Genomic DNA, 21,835 nt, shown 5'->3' on the forward strand with positions numbered 1-21,835 from the left:
ATTTAGTTGACCTACAATAGTACTTCTTGAAAAAAGATTGATTCTTGTACTCTTGGATAAAGATTGATTCTTGAACCTAAGAACAGAGTTCCCAAGGAAACTTGGTGACTATTAGCCACTAACCATCAACGCAATTGCATAAGTGTGCCAAGCAAATGTGGTATTTTCCGTTTACTAAGTGAAAAAATATCTAATGCGGCTTCGCCACATCGATTTGAGTCGTGTGCTCTCCGACCTCGCTACCGCTCGGTCGGACCTAACTAAAGCTTTGAGTAGACCGGGCAAACGAGGCGGTTACAGGTTTGTGTGCAAGAGGCCGCCGCTTCCGACGGCGGGTCGGCGGCCACCTCAGCCGGCGTCGCCTCGGCGGCTTTACGCCGCCGAGCCACCTTGCCACCTAAGGAGGCATAAAAAACCAAAATAATAATTATATGATGAATTCGAAATTACCATTTCGGCGAAATGTCCCTTTCGGCGAAATGACCCTTTCAGCGAAATTCGGTGAAATGGCCCATTCGACGAAATGTTCTATTCGGTGAAACGACTTTCGGCGAAATGGCTTTCGGCGAAATGGCATTCGGCGAAACGACTTTCAGCGAAACGACTTTCGGCGAAATGGCTTTCGGCGAGATGACCCGCTCCCCAACAATGTCAGTCTGTCACACTGTTCTATAACATCGACTTGAAAGCATCGTTTGAATAATTTCCCATAGTAATTCATGATCTAAACATTAGTAGTAAATATTACTATTTGATATTTGATTCCACAAATTCGATTCATCCTCGTCAGACATTTCCTTGCATTACGATTTACAAACAAATCCAAAATCAATTTATTGGAACTTTGGAGCTCAGTTCAAAGCTGTTGTAGCATAAAAATGTTCCAACACTTCGTCTTCAACCACGAGCTACTAAAAATCGGAAACAGAAATGAAAATCAAACCTCTCCACACTAAATTATTTACGTTACGCAAATCTGAACGATGCATTCACATAACAGTTTTGTATTTAAATGGAACTGCACCCACATGGAATCTACTCGTACGTTATCCACACCCACAACGTTTCCGTTAGTTGGTGTAAGTGAAAACTACATTGTAGCATCCGTACGTGCGTCTTGCGCGGTTTATCGTTCATTATTTATCTTGCACATGTATAAAAGGATTGCATTTATGTGAACCATGTTGTTAGCTTAGCATACTCTGCATCTGGATCGTCACCATGCTATTGTTTTTCTTCTTACACACGATGATGACGTGCTTATTCATCTTCCAATGGCATTCGTAGGAAACAAATACGACTTAATTGCTTTTATTGAACAAAGCACATTCTTTCCCCATCTTACCTTGCATGAGTCGAATCGTGCTGAAGTCCCGGGGCAACCGCAGCACCCCCCAGCAGATCCCAGCTTGTGATACGAATCGGCCACACAATTTGACCAAAGCTATCTCTAATCAGTGTCTCCAGGCTTGAATACGTTGGCTGCTGTGATGATGAGCCTTCCGATTGAAGCCGTTCCGAGCGCTGCAGACGAGGCCGATGTCTGTAAGGAATCTGAACTTGACGAGCGACGGTTGGGCACACAACTGACGGGGAGGGCTGCAGGGCAAATGTAGTTAATCCCATCGACTGACTTGAATCAATCGTTGATGTTGCCATCGCTGGTATCGAGGAAAGCGAAGACGGTACCGACGACGACGACGATGATGATGGTGTGGATTGAACATTTTGCTGGGACGAGGGACTCAAACAAAGTGCTTCGACGGCATCGGAAGGTTCAACCTTGTCCGCATTATCCATCTTATTGGGTTTTCAATTCGATACTTATTATGGGAAAACTATTTAATATCCTTAGATTGGATACTTCACTTGAAAATAATCCTTTAATTTCACATTTAGTTTAAAACATGTACTCACGTATTCTCTGACCCGCAGGACTACATAAATGGTGTGCTACATTCTACTACACAATTACAGAATTCTCACTTCAAAAGGACATCATTCCACTTCAACTTTCGTTTTATATTACTTTGAGAAACAAGACACTATACCGATAGTAGCAAAAACTTCAAACAATGTACGTAGAGTACTTGAACCGCTGCGGAATTCACCGGAAAGCAAAACATAGTTCGAGTAACCACACAATGGAGCGCAGTCCGTGCTGTCCCAACGTCAAGACAACATCCGAAACACGCCAACCGTTATCGCGAGACCACACTAGAATGGCAGAGTGCTGTGGAAAACTTCCTCCCGAAAGCTGAACTTCACTCCAATTGCATACTACTATCGTGGGTGGTGCGGTGGGTCTGACAAACATTGTATATGTATGTACGGCATGCCAGATTCTCCCGAACGAGACGAGTGCCGCTGCCAGCAACCGGTTGATAGCCCACAGGAAGGTCACGTGTTCTCCTGTTGCGCTTACGCGCTGCTGTCTTTTGCGGGCCGGATGCAAACATAGACGGTCATGAATGAACACGATACCATAAACTGACAGCATGGCGGGTGCTCATCGCACCGAGAGAAAATTCATTCAGTGCTGCTGGGATTTGACATTGATTCAAAGGGAGATGGGTATTTGTTTTCCACTGAATTGAGGTTGATAGTAGTAATTCCACTAATGTAATGATTGTAAGTATCGGTTGGAAAGTATTGCGGGAATAATTATGTTCAATGGATCTCTCACTACTTACTACCACTGATTTGTATTGACAGATTTCAGTATTAAAAAGAAGCAAATTTTGTAAAGTTTTCAAACAACAATTGTGTTATCATTCATCAAAACCTAGGGTGTTTTCATTAATGTCGTTTTCGCTTGAGAAAACTGAAACTGACCCAAGGTAGTTTCATCAAACAAACACTTTTCACGAAACTGTGTTGATTTCACACTTAGCAACGGGGGTTTGAGCAAACCTGATATAAAAACCAGGTTCGAAACTTACTCGATTTTCAGTTCACCAACGTTGAAACTAGATTCGAAACTGGCTTCAAACAAACGGTTTGACAGCAGTTAGAATGGAAACTGGGTTAGGTTTGTCATCAATCGAAAACGACATAAATCGTAAACAATTTATACAAAGAACATATAACTCGTTTTATTGTTACCATTCCGTTTCGACTTTCACTTATGATTGGTAGGTTGACATTAAATTGCCCTTGTCCCCTGATAATTCAACTAGAACAGTTGAGCAGACACAAAGTTTACTTTACTTTACTTACTAGACAACTATGAATCAATCAATGTTTCATGAATTATATGATATTACTGGTTGCTGTAAAATGTTCAGATCGTTTAATAGAAAACCAAAGTTTGTGTCTCCAAAAGCCTAAGAGGCACACATATCAATTGCTTACAACTGACGGAACGGATTTTGGTAAATTTAAAACAATATCAACCTTCCATTAAATTAAGTCTGAATTTCAAAATGCCTGAATATTGTTTCAGTTTTTTTTTGTGTTTATTTATGATTTCGTGATAAAAACAAATTCAATATTTAAGAAAAATGCAGATAAAAAATCGATGTTTATTCGGAAGCGCAGAAACATATTTTTTCCAAATAATTTTTTTTTGTTTCGATTGTAGAAGTTTTAACCTTGATGTCATTCGCCTATTCGGGCCAAACAAATGTTGTATGCTTATATGCCGGGTTCCTCACAAGCTATGTTTTACAATATTTCAACCCATGAGACAGAGAACCAATTTTGATACAATATGTTTAGAAACATTTAAAAATTGTCACGATCAACAGGATCTGCATTTAGATAGAACTGAGATGGCTCTTGGCGTCTATACTCGGTAAACTCGTCCGAAATTGGTCTAGGGATTCATTGTGATTTCCAATTGGATCCCAAAGAAGATGAAACAATCCATTTCGGGCGGAATAAATTGGTGCATTTGGAACATACAATGAAATCCGGCTCTAATTTTGGACAAATTAACAGAGCAGCGCTCCCCCATGAAGACTGACGACTTCTTACTGCCCAGGTAACAATTTTTGTTACACCAGCTTATTTGTGACTAGTTTTTTACTAGAAATTTGAGTTATTGTTATTAATATCTAACCACTTGCGTTGCTCAAAAAGTGCAGTTTCTACTAGTTGTTAAGTCGGTTAAAATGAAGTTGTCGTTACGTTGTTATGCCATACAGAAATAACTTATCTTTTCATAACTTGAAAATAACTTGTTTTCAAGTAAACTAGTTGAAACCTAATCACCATCCACATTATAAATATTGAATAGATCACAATTCACAACGATTTTAAAACTGAATTTAATTACAATTAACTGTTTTTTATACGCCTTTAATCACAATCTGTTTATGAAGATATGACAAATAAACAACGAAATAAGTCTATGTTCAGAATGCTCAAAATTAATCCAAGTAAAGTGATTTCTCATTATTTTAAATACATATATCATGGGAATTAGAATATTATCACAATCGATGTTCAATCCCTATATTATTTTCTTCCTGTTTATGATAGTGCATAGAACAAAAATAAATGCTCTGCCTTTCATTATTTTCGCCAAAAAGTAGTTTTGAAAAAAGTACTATCCTGGTTTTATTTAAGTTTTATACACTTCTTGCGACTCCATAGTGTGATCGCCATGTTCAAGCCAACAAAAGTTTTTAGGTTGCATTGTCGTTATCATTACTTGGGAAAACCTACCGATAGCTATTTGAATCAATACAGAAATTGTATGTAATAATCTTATAATATCTAAGTTATTGCTATATCAATTCGAAATAACGATTAACGTAAACGCTAACGTATTTATAATGATTTCTCAACGGGAAATAAACCTTTCTTCAACTAGTAGCTAAAAGCATAGCTGTGATTAAAGATATGTTAGAATCAAGTAACGATAACTTACAAATGATAGTTTATTAAATGTTTATGTTGTAGAGAAACACTGCCGTCACCTAATTCTAACCAGTATAACATAAAAAACATGTTCGTGCTCTTATTTCAACATAGTTGGGCGAAGTGGTATCAGAACTAGTTACGGGTTGATACTATTGGAGTAAAATAAACGTATTTTGAACTAGTAGCTAGAAGAATAGTTGTTATTAAATATATGTTTGGATTAAGTAACGATAGCTTATAAATTATAAATAATTCAATATGACAAAAATATGTAGTGATTTGAAACGTAAATAACTATTTTCGTTACTAGTTATGTTATGAAGAAACATTGTTATCACCTTGTCAGAAACATAAAAAACATATTCGTGCTCTTGTTGTAACATAGTTTTGGCTTAGTCGTATCAGAACTAGTTGCGGATTGCTACTTGAGTGGTAGGCTTTCGGCTGCGACTGCGACACAATACACGTTCAAGTTGAAAAAATTCGAATCTATTGGCAGTAAGATATTATAAATCCTTCTACAGATCATTGAGCTATGAGCTTTCTAAAATACAAGAAAGGCAAACACGCGTCATGAGTTTTCCTCTGTGATACTCGTTGATACCAAACATTATAATAAAATTATGATAATATTTTCGATGGCATGTAGTAAAAATTATGTTGATACGTTAGATACAATTCACTATCAAAAATTTATCACTCATAGGGTAAATTTTGAAAAGCCACCCCATAGTAAGGTAAGTCGTCTTCACGACAAAAAAATCCATCACAGCTATTTTGACAATGTTTACGAGGATGGTTTCACGCAAAAGTTTTATAGAACTTATATTATTTTAAGAACAAAAAAACTACGTTTGGGATCTCAAAAATCACTTGATTGTTTCAGTGTGAACAAAATACATCTGATCGTTATTTACAGGTTTTGGTATTGCATGGGTCTCGGTTGGTGCGTTGTGTACAAGCTGTTGCTTTTCTGCATAGAAAGGTCACCGACTTTTGAACGGACCCCCCTTCTAAGATGGTTGCATAGACTTGAACAAGCTTGGCCTTATTTGAAGGCTACTATTTGAGAATAGATCAAGTTCAAAGGTCAAGTGGCTGTCATTATTGAGTCTGAAGATAGAATGGCACAAGGGGCAAATCACTCTAAACTTTGTCTGAACTCAAACAAGTTTTACCGGGAGTAAAAAAGTTTAGCAGGGATCTCGCTGGATTAGAATGGGATTAGAGAAGTTTAGCCGAGATCTGGAAATGCATTATTTTGACATAAGAAGCTGTAAACGTGGGAGCAGAGATGCCAGATATTTTCATAGAAAATCTGTATTGCTTTGTATGAAAAATCTGTATTTATCTGTATTCACTGAAGGAAGAAAATTTCGGGAATAAAATGATGTTTAAAGATGTTATTCCATTAGATTATTGTTATAGAATGGCAGATGCAAGGAGCATTCCTTTATATCGTAAGTACTTGCCGCACTGACAAGAACATTCAACGACGAAATTTAATTGTTTTTGGTATCAACCACAATTGAATTGTAGATCCATATACTTTTTTCGTTTGAAAATGATGACTCGGAGTTCAAACGCCCAATACGCAACGTCAAGTCAGGTCATACAACTTTTCAGTCTGACAATAAAGTTTCATGACGCTGCACGAAAAATTTTTCATTCTAATATGGGCAATCAAACACGCTCAGACGGAAAAGTTTCATTATTTCTTTCTTACTTTTTGTGGTATCTGTATAAATCTGTATTTAATTTAAGAAATCTGTATAAAATCTGTACTCTGTATTAAATCTATATGCGCATGTAAAAATCTGTATAATACAGATAAATCTGTATAAATGGCATCTCTGCGTGGGAGCTCGAATGGCAGATACACTTCAAACAAGATTAGGCAAAACTAGGTTGGATTAGTTTTAAATTACCCAAACTTATTTAGACTAGTTGGGATTAAATGAGATTAGAGAAAATTATTTTGGAATGGCATGAGTTTATTAGTATGAGATTGTCTAGAGTTTAGAGTGATTTACCCCTTGGAATGGCATAAATGACATAACCGACAAAACGCGCTTTATTGCTTACCGCTCAATTTTCTGTGAGATGACTGCTCCGATTTCAACATTCCTATGCCCTTTTTTAATTAAAAAACACTTGTGGCGTAGATTGCTCTTTCGAGCAGAAATTACAATAAAACATCGTCAAAAAATAGCACTTCTGCTCGAAAATGCAAAACCAGAGCAATCCACACCACTAGTGTTTTTCAATGAAAAACGGCACTAGAATTGTTTATAGGCTACTATTGGATCATTTATTACGTTTAAACACCAAATGCCTCTCATATCCGGTTCCGGATATATAACGGTATAAGTGACGTCACCAACGCATTGTTTTTGCCACTCAATTTTTTCAAAGATGGTTAAGCCGATTTCAACCAGCATAGGCTCGTTTGAGAGCTACTATTGCACCACTAATCCAATTTAAAGATCAAAACGCTGTCATTATTTGTTCTGAATATACAATGGTATAAGTGACGTATCCTACAAAATGCACTTTATTTCTTACCGCCCAATTTTCTCATAGATAGCTGAATCGATTTCTACAAGCGTGGACTCGTTTGGAAGCTACTATTGGATCATGTATCAGGTTAAAAATTGGTAATTGATGCTCTCAAAAATTGAAATGAACTACTACTTACAAACGTCGAAAAAGCTCGAAAACTTGCTCAGCAGTTCGAGAGTGTCCATAATTTTAATTAAATCGTTGTTAGTCCTATTGAGAATGGCGTTTCACTAAAATATGATCTGATTTAAACTCAAGTATTGTTACAAGATGACAATACTGAAACGAATTTGGAAGAAATTAAGTCAATCATTAGAAAATTTAAAAACACGAAGGTTCCTGGTAATGAATCTTTAATATTCTTACCTAAAATCTTTCCGATATTGCCTTGAGATCAATTTCAAAAAGTTTTTTTCTATAACCTACTTCCCTAAGAGATGGAAAAACGCCTATTCTCAAACCCGACCAAAACCCGGAATAAAAACATTAAGTTTTCGATCAATTAGTTTGCTTTCTTTTATAAGTAAACTTTAAAAAAATATCTATAGCCAATAAATCTATTGGGCTATCCACTGGAGTTACTCTTCTAGACATAGGAAAAGCATTTGACAGTGTTTGGTACAAAGATTTTATAGCAAAAATGTCGCACTTCCAGTTTCCTATTTATTTGAGCAAAATGATTCAAAATTATTTAACTGGTCGTACTCGCCGGGCTGGCTGTCAGAATTATAAATCTGAATTTTTACCCCAGTGAGCAGACGCTCGTCAAGGTTCGAGCGTAGCTCCAATCTTGTGTCATATTTTCACTTATTATTTCACTTTTGATTCAGATCTTAAATTTTTTTAATGATTACTTGTCGAAGTGGAAAATTGCACCAAATGCGACAAGAACGCAATTAATTATTTTCCCTTATAAGCCCAGATTTTCTTTTCTCGAACCAAATAATAATCACGTTATCAAATTGAATGGCTTGTAATTGACATAGCAAAATGACCAAGCAAAATATTTAGGTTTAACGTATGACAAAAAACTTCTTTTCAAGGATCACATAGAAGGAATCATCATATCATATCATATTACTGTGGAATTAATCACCATTTCCAATTCTTCCGAAACCGGATTCATATGACCGCAATAGCCGAAGTTGGTTCGTTTGCCAGCAACAAACATGACCTACAAATTGGAGCAGTTTTGAACCTAGACTTACTATTTCATGCTCTGTTTCGAATAAACCAATTAAACGAAATTTAACAAACAAAACGAACTTGCGTTTCTGTTACTTCTGCATATGTAAGTCAAGCTAAACAGCATGAATCAGCAGCATAAAACATGTAGTAGGATTATTACTTTTATTATTGTTATTGACACCATTACACCATCGGCACGGTAGTACTGCACTGCCGGATGTGAAAATTTTATATTTTTTCAAATAAATTTGAATTCATAGACATTCGTATATTTTTTCGGTCGTACTGATCATTAAATAGCTATAATTTTTATCAACCGCAGCACCTTTTACCAATATTACATACTAGTAGCAGACATCCGCAACCGTTTCGATTTCTTTATAACGTGTACGAAATAGAACAAAGCACACATAGTTTGTTTTGTGTTTTCTTCTTCTTTCGGTGTGGTACATATTGTCATTCTGTATGGCGATATGAAAACTTTGACACTCATCGCCCTGTAACTGCGCAACCGGATGTCAGATCCGGATGAAATTTCACAGTAGCCGATGAATTTGAATCGATTTTCAAATCAAGGTTTGTGAAAATCGGTTCAAGCATCGCCGAGAAATGGAAGGAAATTCTATTTTTGGGATTTTTCTTCACCACTTCCGGTGCTTCCGGAATTAAGTTTTTATGCATACAAACTAACAAGCTCTGCAAATTAAAAGAATTCAGAAACTTTAAGGGCTTTCGTTTGAATCTTAGTTTGTGAAAATCGGTTCAGCCATTTCTGAGAAAACACACACAGCTCTGAGAACACACACACAAACACAAACACAAACACACACACACACACACACACACACACACACACACACACACACACACACACACACACACACACACACACACACACACACACACACACATACACACACACACACGCACGCACACACGCACACACACACACACACACACACACACACACACACACACACACACACACACACACACACACACACACACACACACACACACACACACACACACACACACACACACACACACACACACACACACACACACACACACACACACACACACACACACACACACACAATGGGGCTGGAAAAATGAGGTAAAGGTCAAATGGGACCGACTGATTAATTCAATTTAATTCATATTAAAATTAAAGTATATGTAGAAAAACAATTTAACAGAAAACCAATATCTAACAGAGCTAATAAAAGTCATTTTCATTGACTCAAAATAGACGAAAATGACTAGAAATTAATGTCACTCTCAGCTTCACTTTCAAACTATAAGAACGAAATCCATGTCTAGTCAATGGCATAAGCGGAACAGCAGTTTCAAAATTGTGTTCTTGATTTCATTTTCCCTTTCAGTCATTTGCGGTTTTCAGTGAACATCCCATAGTATGCAGTGTCGGTATTCAACCAGAACTTTGAGAATCGAAAATGACAGAAAAAGGTTTCACAATAACTTTTACCTGTTGGTGTTCGAATTTGTATTAGTTTTGGTTTCCAAAGAGGTTTTGGGATGGAATTACTTCGAATTGTCATATTTTAGTCATTCTTTATAGCCAAGCGTCACAGATTTTCAATACGTCGATGAAAGAATGAGAATTGAAATTCTGACTATGCTCCCTGAAGACGTTAGTTTGGTCTTGTCATAGAAAAAAGAGTGACGTTGGCAATTACACTCTCTCATTTTTCCGATGAGAAACGAACATACTTCGTCTCTCTTCGCTTGTTCTGATGTCGATCATTTACAAATGAGACTGTAAAACATTGAAAATGTGACTGTTGAAATGGTTTCTTTCATTTAGAATGCGTGACAATTTTAAGCTCTGATATGTAGCATTGGTCTTCGGTGCTCGATTGCGGTATCCTTCGAAATTCCTAATGGAAACCTAAGTAACAAAAAATGATTTTGTTTAAGTACTCTGTTTTATGTTATTTTGTTCACTTAGAAATTCAAGCAGAGTTTGTCACTTGAGCGTTTAGTAGAATAAATAGGTTTTAAAAGTTAAGAAAGAAAATTATGGGAATATGTTGCATTTATGAAAAAGTGCAAAAGCTTTGGAATTATTCCAACATGCTGCAGAATAAATGGGGTGAAATCTATTTCGAAGAAAATCCTGCAGAAGATTCAGTTATTTTAAAAGTTTAATATAAAAGTTATTTAGCATCCAAAGCGTTGAAATTTTAGAATGTTATAACCTTTTCTTAAAACTAGTAAAACAATATTCCCAATGTTTCGAAATTTTTCTAAGCAACAGAGTCGTTTTTAGAGGTAAGGATGATTATGATGATCATAGGAAACAAAAATACGACCTCCGTCCAGAAATTACTAAAAATGAGATAAAATTCTTCACCAAAAATCAAAGGATTATCAAAGGTTCATAAACCTGGTAATGAGATAAGGGGAATAATTTCTTCAGTAGGAGCCCATACCCAAATAATCTCCAAATGGCCAGTGGAAAAATTCAACAATATGCCGAAATCATTTTTTTAGTAGATCAGTTCCTAATACGCAGCTCGCTATTCAACTTCAGAAATCAGGTGAAATTGAAGATGACAAAATAATGGTATCTTTCGATGTAACCGCCTTTTTCCCAAGTATACCAGTGAAGAATTCTATAAACCTGTTGGAAGATTGGTTACTTCAACAACAAAGTAGTAGTTTGTGGAAAAACAAAGTAAGGTCTTATCTTAGTTTAACTCGGCATTGTATAGATGTGAATTATTTCAGATTCAGGGATGAATTTTACAAGCAGTTACGAGGTGTGCCAATGGGTAATCCTCTCTCCCCATTTTTATGCGAGTTATTTATGGCAAACCTCGAAGATCTTTTGGAAAAACAGGGATTATTACCTAATCGTTGATGAATATACGTTGATGATATATTTTGCATCAGCAAATCAATCATAAAGATTTAACAAACTTCTTAGAAACATTAAATGATTTACACTTAAACATTAAATTCAACTGTGAGAGAGAGAGAAAAACAATCTTTCTTAGATGTTCTTGACAAAAACTTTAGCTTTCGAAATATATAGGAAGCCAACCAGTAGAGAGCGAGTAATACCAAATACTTCTAACCATTCCCACCAACACAAAATGGCAGCGTTTAACCATATGTTTCATAGAAGGCTAACCTTGCCCCTCAGAGAAAATTGCTTGCTTCTGATTGCCGTGCCATTTGAGCCAATTTGTTCTGATTCTGATTGTGTCGAAAAGGGAATCTCACAACTCGACTCATGTCTTTGTGCCGACAAATGTAGAAGGAATCCCACTAGTTTGGTACGATAATTATAAATATTCTAAATAGCAATAAATTGATCATCTCTGTTGCATCGGAAATCGACAACAGGTGACACAACGTAACGTTCCATTTCGCCTTAAATCAGCCTAAACAATCAGTAGGTCACGCGGTCGAATCGTAAACTACTCCATGCTGTTCTCACATGTTACATACTCAACGTAACCGCTCTACACAGTACCTTCTTCGTCCCACATATTTATATCGGTAATACGATTGGAAGCAATGACCCACATACAAGTCGCTTCACAACGTCCGTGCCACGTGGAATCAGTGATTGGAATTTACCATGTTACCGATTGGGTTCGATATCCCACGCGCTAAAATGTGAACTAGAACAGATCAAAGATGATTAGTTATAAGTTATTCGGGGGCGCCGGCCTGCAAGCGATTCTAAGTTAGGATAGTACTAATGCCACCACGAAAACTAATTAAAGTTTTAAGCAGCCATTTCAAGCCAGATCGGAAATTCCGATTTTTTGGGCCATGTGTGATAAGACCATTACTGTTGCTCTTCGGTGCCTGCAATTCAAGGAACTAGTTTTATTTGTTGATATTCGGAATTGAGATAGTTTGAATGTTCAATCGTTATGGGATATTTGATAATGAATCCATATGGCATTCTGAAAAAAAAGTCTCAGCCGGACTTCAGTATAGAATCGTGATCTTCCAACCCAAAATCCAACTATTTACCTCAATTCTTAGGTCACTTAATTTTTCTTGAAACACTGCTATCGTATCGCATTTTACCACCTCCTGTCTTATTTTCGTTCCATCTTTGTTCGAAACCGCCACACCGATACCAGCCTCCCCTTCATGCTTTAAGGATTGTATCCGGCAACAACCAAGGTGTACACTTTTGTACGATTAGTGAAATTTATCGTTTGCGAAGTAAATTAGGGTTGCCAATTACCGCCCAGCTTATAACTGTTTCAGTAGAACTGGGCTCTAGGAGGGTATAATTAACCACTCCAGATGCGAACTGGTACTTACTTCATCCTAACGTGTTTGCCTGGTTTGCACATTCCAGGTTGAACTAGAAAGATCTCAATTTTTATTACTTATAGCTTGTTACTTCCAGAAGGAAGCTGCCACGCTAATGTTTTCTGTCCTATGTCCCTAATGTTAATTTGAAATGATCATATAGGCATAGAAAGAAAGTGTGACATAACTTTCCAACGAATATTTGAAAACCTCACTTTTTAATAACTATGACAAACAAAATGTTTAAAGCTAGTTTTAGCTAATCCTAGCCATTGCATCGTATATTAACCTTGGTATTTGCATCGCTTCACCAACCAGTAAAATATTTACTATCTGACTGCGATGCCGCTCGTTCGAATTCAACTAATGACGTTTTTCATTGAAAAACACTGGTGGCGTGAATTGCTCTGGTTTTGCACTTTCGAGCAGTAATGGCATCCTTTTCTCGCACAACCGACCGCGCATATTCGGTAACAATCACGGCCTTCAACGATGTCACCCTAAATTATCCATGAGAAACCGTTCATATTTCTTCGCTTAAGAGATAACGTTTCATGATTTGCCCAATAATAATAACAACGGATTTCGGAAAAAAGCGCTATTATTTTACTCATTCCACGTCCATTAAAACTACAAATACGAAATTCTTGAAATCATTACTAGCTGACGATAATCAAACAAAATACGAACTGGATTTTGTCAAACGGATCTGCAAATACGTTCTTATATTAGATAATCGATAATCGATCTCTGTGGTCATGTTCGTTTCAAAGACATTATCCATACGAACAAATATATACAAACACGCAACATATGACCAAACTAAGCTGTTGCTGAAATGACACATGCAATTCTCAATTAATGGATTCATTTGCACAAGAGTTCATTCAATGCGTACATCTATGCATAATCAGATAACGAGCTTGAGAGGATATCTGCCACACGTATTTATTTTTGGATTTAAAATGACCAAATCAATGCCAAAGCCTCTACATATGACCAGTAAACATCAGTTCCGAACATACATACTAGAGCACTAACCAACAATTTCAACTAATCCCATCATCGTCATAATCGTATTCCCCGTCATTTATGCCGACTTTTGCGAAACTCGCAATCCCGTTGGAATAATCACCTTTTAACATTCATAATTTGGAAGATGATTGATAGCCGGTATGCATTATTAACTCAAAATTACCAGTCATTATATCCAACCGTTTCAAACTGGATACTGAAAATTGCTTTCAAAATGGAATAGACTGTCAAACTGCTATTAACTGAAAATGATTTTAATTATCATCATTAATAGTTCCCATCCCGGGTCACGTATTTGTAGCGCTGGAATCGCTACTTAGTGTAGAGTACTCAGGAGAGATTATTATTTCAGAACCATTTCTTGAGTTTGAGCTTGAGCTTGAGCGACCACCCCTGGTTGCTACTCTGTTACTGATCGGGATTAGCTGAAATTGTACAGGGAGTTTCTAGATGATCCGACCTGGGTCTGGTAAATCATCTTTCAATGTACATCTTCTGATAATCCCACAATTCATTGATCAGTACAGTTGGGAAGGAATATTAGTCCAACACTTGTTGTTACTAGAGGCCGTATATACTACTGCGCACTCTACAAGTGTCACGGGAGAAGGATATTTGTCAGTAAAAGTATCAGTATTGGTATTATTCGCGCGCGACTCATGACGTTTTTCATTGAAAAACACTGGTGGCGTGGATTGCTCTGGTTTTGCACTGTCGAGCAGAAATGACAATAATACACCGTCAAAAAATTGCACTTCTACGGTCCCGGGAAGTCTTGATTCACAGCTCTTATTCGAGAAAGCTGAAGAAAAATTGGCAATACTATCGCGTAAAGAATAAAAACTTCCCTATTTTTTTATAAATGAAATTACGTGATACAAAATAAACGAGTGAATATGATTTAGAAAAAATAGTTGATTCATTGCATTGACATATTCTAAACAGTTGTTATAAAATCATTTTAAATCACCAAATAAAGGTAAACAGATTTCACGCGCGTCTTGATTCTTTATTATTTCCGCTTTATTATTTTAATTATTTATTAAAATTATTAATTGATTATATTGGTTGATCTGGGCAGCCAGCTACCGAGAAAAATATTAATTTATTGTTTGAAATATTAATACATCAAGTGTTTTTTTTTGTCGTGAATACGACTTACTTTACTATGGGGCGCCTTTTTAAAATTTACCCCATATAAGAATGGGCAGAACTTTATCGCGAATATCTGTTGATGTACTTAACCCAACCACATAATTTTCTCTACAATTTATCAGAAATATAATCAGGAATTTATGATTAAATTTTCAAAAGCGTGAGATAATCATAAATAACTGAAAAACAGAGTTTACTGAAACTTTTGAAAATAATGAGGAAAATTCATCACGCTTGCTTGCTTTTTTCGCACCCGGACGACGGTTTGGAGGTAGTCAGGCACATATCATTTCCGATTATCTACTGGACGAGTTGACAGGTAAACTTTGATTGAAAATCGTTTATTTCTTCTAGTACTTCAGACGGAACTGGATGTCGAGGCGAGGTTTTCCCACCGACATCAGTAAGAACAAACAAAGTTTAGAGCATGAAATGCTTAGGTCGTGCTCTCATTTGGACTTCGGTTGACAGGTGTCAGGTCAGGAATTTACTTTCAAAATTATGTTTCAGGAACTTCCAGAATACAGGTTTAGAATTCAGAGCCTGCACTGCCAACTCACTCAAGAACTAAATTGCAACTTAATTCTGTCCTAAGTTCTTGAACTCAGGTTCAGTCCCTAATTCCTGAACTCTTCGATTCGGTTCTTTTTAGAACCATTAACATATTCCCAAAGAACTATGCGACATTTTACTTTACTATATACGGTCCTTTTTTCAACCAGCTGTAGTTTGAAGTTATAAGCACTTTCTGCTGATTTTCTATATAAAATGACTCAGTTTAGGTGCATCATTCAAATTATAGTAGTGAAGAAGGGGAAAACTGGCACAATTCACCTAATCGATCAACTAATTGATATTCGAAAGTAAAAAGAAAGCATTTCAGTTTTTTCGTATTCACGACATCCAGTTATGTTCTGACCCGGACTTTTTTTAGTATGTATTCAATATACCGATATATGTTATCTCTTTTATTAACTTTGTAACATCAACGGATTTGCGCAATAGTTGATTTTTATCATTCCATTTATAATCCTGAAAGACAATGAATAACATGGATGAGAAAATATTAAAATTAAACTTTTATTCGAAGCTAGACAGAAATTGATAGGTTGAATGAAGAGATAATTTAGTAAAATAGAGTAATCAGAAGTGAAACATTGAAAATATCTGATAACTGAAAGGAAAAAAGAAACTCCAGCAATTGTCGCCTTTTACGACATGGTAGCTGAAACACAGTGGATCTATTCTTGGTTCTAGCATCTAGGCTGGTACTGTCCGGAGAGAGCTAATAGGTACTATCAATCTCCTAGTGGACCCCAGCCTCTTTATTATTTCAGAACCATTTCTCGTTTTAAAGTATCTCAAAATGCAGAACTATTTTAACGCAAACTTGTATACAACTTTGATATTCGTGTAGTAAAGATGAAATATACTCAACGATACCAGATTGGATGTTGCATAATTAATGAACTAGTATTAAAATAAAATATATACATATATATGCAATTCTTTATTGAACAATTAATATCATTTGTGCTAGGGCAATTTGATTATCTTTACGTTTACGAATACAATTTTCCCGAAGATGGCTAGACCGATTTTAACATACTTAGATTCAAATGAAAAGTCTCTTGCAAAATAATGAAACCTAAGAGTAATCGATTTTCTTATAGATCGTTTAACTAATTTTCTTAAATTCAGTTTCAAATGAGAGGCCTAGCTTTCTATTGAATTTCATTTGAATCCGACTTCCGGTTTCGGAGTTACGGGGTAAAATGTGCAAAATGAATTTAAAAAATGCACTCGATTTTCTTATGCCGTTTTTCATTGAAAAACACTGGTGGCGTGGATTGCTCTGGTTTTGCACTTTCGAGCAGAAATAGCAATGAAATACCGTCAGAATGTTGCATTTCTGCTCGAAAGTACAAAACCAGAGCAATCCACGCCACCAGTGTTTTTCAATGAAAAACGGCATTAGAGATCGCCCATTCAATTTTCACAAGCTTAGGTTCAAATGAAATGTCTTATAATCACCCTTATTCTGAATAACGACGTATTGATTTTTCGATCGAATTTCATTTGTAATCCCAATAACGCTAGCAAAATCAAAGGTAGCTAGGATTCGATCGAACCATATTCGATCGAAAAATCAATACGTCGTTATTCAGAATAAGGGTGAATATCATATAACCCTGCCGAATTTCACACGGGTGCGACTTCCAGTTCCGTAATTACAGCCAAATAAGAATATAAATATTCCGTTTTTCGGGAAAACTAAAAATTCGAGCTAAATACTATCAACTAACCAAAAAATTCTTCATTTAGTTAGTATTATGTTTCCATAAGTTGATGTCTAATTTTATCCAAACTCGGCTTCTGATTCCGGGAATACAGGGTAGTGTGTATAAAATTGCAACTTGGTGGCCCTTATTACCGGTATCACTACACGGTGAAAACCAAGTGAAGTGATTGTGACCCTTATTATCGGTATCACTTCACGGTGAAAATCGAGTGCAGTGAATTTAGGTCCTTAGTACAGAAGTCGCTTCAAAGATAAAAATAATTATTTGGATTAACTTGATGTCATTATGAACATCACGCCACCAACATTTCGTTGAAAAAATGAGTTTTTTCCACTACAGTGATCACTTCACTATGCGTGATACTGGTAATAGGGAAAATCAAGTGAAGTGACATGTAAGTGAAGTGAATGTGAAAGTGGAAGTGAGAACGGTAATAAGGGCCAGTTAGTTAGTTAGTTGTTTATTTTAGCCCGGTTTTAATCTATCGGTCATTCACCGAGGGAAAATTGCAACTTGTCATATAGAGCGATAATGCAAAAATCGTAACAATTCTTCTAAATTTTGCTCGACCTTGTTTCAATTAATAAGTTATGCAAGTTGCTGGTTAAACGAACCGATTTCAGCTCTAGTAGAAGTACCGGAAATAGTGGTCAAAATTCAAAAATGGAATTCTTTTCATTTTCACCGAGACAACTGTGTGGGTTTAAAATTTTAACCGGTTATTTAGAGCATACGAAGAATTCCAATTATTTGAAAACTGTTAAACTATTAACAATTGGAAAGGTTATGCTAGTGTATGCTCAAAAAATTTTTTTTTCTTATTTAATATTCCAAGAAAAGTTTTTGAGTGAATACCTTAGTAATTATATTAGAAAAGCATTCTGACACCACCAGGTGGAATAAAACAGTTTTCAAATTACACTATACAATCGTTTCCACAAGAAAAAGGCATGCGTGCTTCAAAAGAAATTAAAATAATATATTATTCTTAATAACGCAACGCACTGAAAAAAATTAGGCACGATCAACACCTGATCAAAAGCAGCAAACTCAGTTCGCGTCCGACAAAAATCGATGCAATCTTCAATTGAATCGATTCGCTCTCTGTATTAGTTAGTAAGTTAGTATATAAGTTCCTTTTCCCCATTACACAATACAAGTAGGTTTAGAATTTTCCCTACACAAAAATCTCAGAATTGCGGAAGCAAATGATGTCTTCATGGTAATAACCAAATCATATATATATATATATATATATATATATATATATATATATATATATATATATATATATATATATATATATATATATATATATATATATATATATATATATATATATATATATATATATATATATATATATATATATATAACAGGGCTGAAAAGTCACCACTTGTGGCTGAACACCCAATTTAAATCTTAATAATTTAATTTTAACTCATATTCCAATAAATAGCTATTAAAAAAAAAAAAAAAAAACTCAGTTCGCTTTCACATCTCATTCAAGTCAGTCGATAAAACAAAACCGCTTACGTTCGGGACAGAAGAAACCAAGTACAGTATTGTGTAGTGACCAATAGAACGATCTCTAAATGAGTGAACCAAACGAACAAAAGCTACCGCCGACACGAAAGAATACAATACTTCAGGTAGTGCAAAATTCGACATTCAATACGAGAACTTGAAGGTTTGCTTAAAGAGCTGATGCATATTGACATTACACGTGTGCATTTACTTCAATGTAATAAGACGAATAATGTTGTTTACATCCAGTTTTATAAAGAGTTGGATGCAATTCAATTCGCAAAAGACAATAACATTGTGCACTATGTGGAGCACGAAAATGTTAAGTACAGCATTCCAGTATATATAGAAGATAGTGCTATAGAAGAGCGTTTGCATGGTCCCCCCTCAAGCGTCATCGATCCTTATATTCGCAAAACTATGTCACAATACAGAGAGATTCTCTCTATCGAAAAAGAAAAGTTGAAGAACATTTTCCCCGGTATTTTTAATGGAGTACGTTTGTTACGAATGCGCTTGAAGAGGCCTATACCTTCTTATGTGACGCTCGATCAGGTTACAAGAATCCCGTTCAAATCACTTGTTACCTATGACAATTAGATGACCACATATCAATATTGCCAAAAAGCTGTTCACTACGGTAAGCCATGTGACAAACTGGACAAGGAGACAACTACACCAAAGGACAACGGTGCTTCCTTCACACCAACCCCAAACAACCCCAGTACACCTGTGACAGCCACCAACAACAATAAAGCATACCCTTCAACGAAACCATCAGTATCCCCTATAGAACAAAGTACACCAGCTGCAGTTAACAACTTACCTTCCAACCAACCAGCAACTGCAACCAATGTACAACAAGGCGCATCTACAGCAATACCACCGATGCGGCAATGGATAACGAGACGAGCAACGAACAAAGTGCCCCTCAATCCTCGCAGGAGGGAAATGTAAGCTCCTCGAAAAAGGGTGCCAACGAGATCCAACACAAAAAAAATTTTTTTTTTTTAAATCGGCTCAATCGGCCATGTTAGTTTGTTAGTTTGTTAGTTTGTTAGTTTGTTAGTTTGTTAGTTTGTTAGTTTGTTAGTTTGTTAGTTTGTTAGTTTGTTAGTTTGTTAGTTTGTTAGTTTGTTAGTTTGTTAGTTTGTTAGTTTGTTAGTTTGTTAGTTTGTTAGTTTGTTAGTTTGTTAGTTTGTTAGTTTGTTAGTTTGTTAGTTTGTTAGTTTGTTAGTTTGTTAGTTTGTTAGTTTGTTAGTTTGTTAGTTTGTTAGTTTGTTAGTTTGTTAGTTTGTTAGTTTGTTAGTTTGTTAGTTTGTTAGTTTGTTAGTTTGTTAGTTTGTTAGTTTGTTAGTTTGTTAGTTTGTTAGTTTGTTAGTTTGTTAGTTTGTTAGTTTGTTAGTTTGTTAGTTTGTTAGTTTGTTAGTTTGTTAGTTTGTTAGTTTGTTAGTTTGTTAGTTTGTTAGTTTGTTAGTTTGTTAGTTTGTTAGTTTGTTAGTTTGTTAGTTTGTTAGTTTGTTAGTTTGTTAGTTTGTTAGTTTGTTAGTTTGTTAGTTTGTTAGTTTGTTAGTTTGTTAGTTTGTTAGTTTGTTAGTTTGTTAGTTTGTTAGTTTGTTAGTTTGTTAGTTTGTTAGTTTGTTAGTTTGTTAGTTTGTTAGTTTGTTAGTTTGTTAGTTTGTTAGTTTGTTAGTTTGTTAGTTTGTTAGTTTGTTAGTTTGTTAGTTTGTTAGTTTGTTAGTTTGTTAGTTTGTTAGTTTGTTAGTTTGTTAGTTTGTTAGTTTGTTAGTTTGTTAGTTTGTTAGTTTGTTAATTTATTAGGTATTGCCTTTTTTCGAAAGGTAATGGAATTGCTGAAAAAATAACTTTTTATCGGAGACTTTCTTCTCCGCTCAATTTACGCGGAGATAGTTGAACCGATTATAACAAACGTAGGCTTTGAGGTTTAAAACTATTTTTGGGTTGTGAGTCAAGTTCGGAGACCAGTCAGCTGTCACTTCAGGAACCGGAGATATAATGGTATAAGTTATGTAACCGACAAAACGAACTTATTTCCTTTGCGTACAATTTTCTCGATGACGGCTGAACCGTTTTCAACAAGTTTAGGCTCGTTTGAAAGCTACTATGGTTCATTGATTAGGTTCGAAGATGAACTTGCTTTTACTTCCGGTTTAGAAGATATAATAGTATAAGTGTCGTAACCGTCAAAACGAACTATTTCACCCACGTTCAATTTTCTCGGAGAGGGCTCAACCTATTATCAACTACGAGCTCGTTTGAAAGGTACTCTTGGGTTGTGAATCAAGTTCGAAGATAAATGTGCTGTCGCTTCTGGTGACATGATCGTATAAGTGACACAACCGACAAATCGCATTTTTTTCTAACCGCACATTTTTTTTCTGCAAGTTATCAATGAATGCTTTTCACGCTGCTCACCTGGGTTTGATTCCCAACCACGCACATAGGGTAAGAAGGTTTTTCTGACCCGAAGAGGCGAATGACAAGAAGCCTTGGTATTACATTCCTGTAGAGAAATTTGACCTTCTGTTTCAACAGACTTCGCAGCCGATTCTTAGCGTACAGAATCATTGCATGGCTAGTACTACGATCCTACTGACACTACGAATCCTTCCAGGTCGGGGCTCGAACATAGCGCAACTGGTTTGTAAGACCAGTGCCCTATGCATTGAACCGCCAACCCGACGAATGACTCTAAGGTTAAAACCTCTATAATCTAATCAAAAAAAGGATATTTTCAGAATGGATTTGATGTATAGGTGCCAGAGAACATCGTTTGGGGTCATACTGAAATCCAAGATGACGACTCCCGGTTTATTGATATTCCTTGGAAACCCTTGCAATATGGGTATTTTTGGACAAATTTG

General features: G+C 35.9%; 1 protein-coding gene across 3 annotated transcripts in view; it reads right to left on the minus strand.

Moving 5' to 3' along the window:
- Positions 1-21,835, minus strand: part of LOC131427801 (GTPase-activating Rap/Ran-GAP domain-like protein 3) — a 659,718-nt gene that overhangs the window by 498,524 nt on the left and 139,359 nt on the right. Inside the window, exon 1 of one of the 3 annotated variants that reach the window (XM_058591316.1) lies at positions 1,346-2,212. The exons of the other annotated variants lie outside the window; for them this stretch is intronic. Coding sequence (XP_058447299.1) covers positions 1,346-1,800 — 455 coding nt within the window. The 5' untranslated portion in view covers positions 1,801-2,212. Of the gene's footprint in view, positions 1-1,345; positions 2,213-21,835 lie in introns of those variants that run through there. 3 annotated transcript variants of the gene reach the window in all.

The sequence above is a fragment of the Malaya genurostris genome, chromosome 2, assembly GCF_030247185.1.
Source record: "Malaya genurostris strain Urasoe2022 chromosome 2, Malgen_1.1, whole genome shotgun sequence".
NCBI classification, from domain to species: Eukaryota; Metazoa; Arthropoda; class Insecta; order Diptera; family Culicidae; genus Malaya; species Malaya genurostris.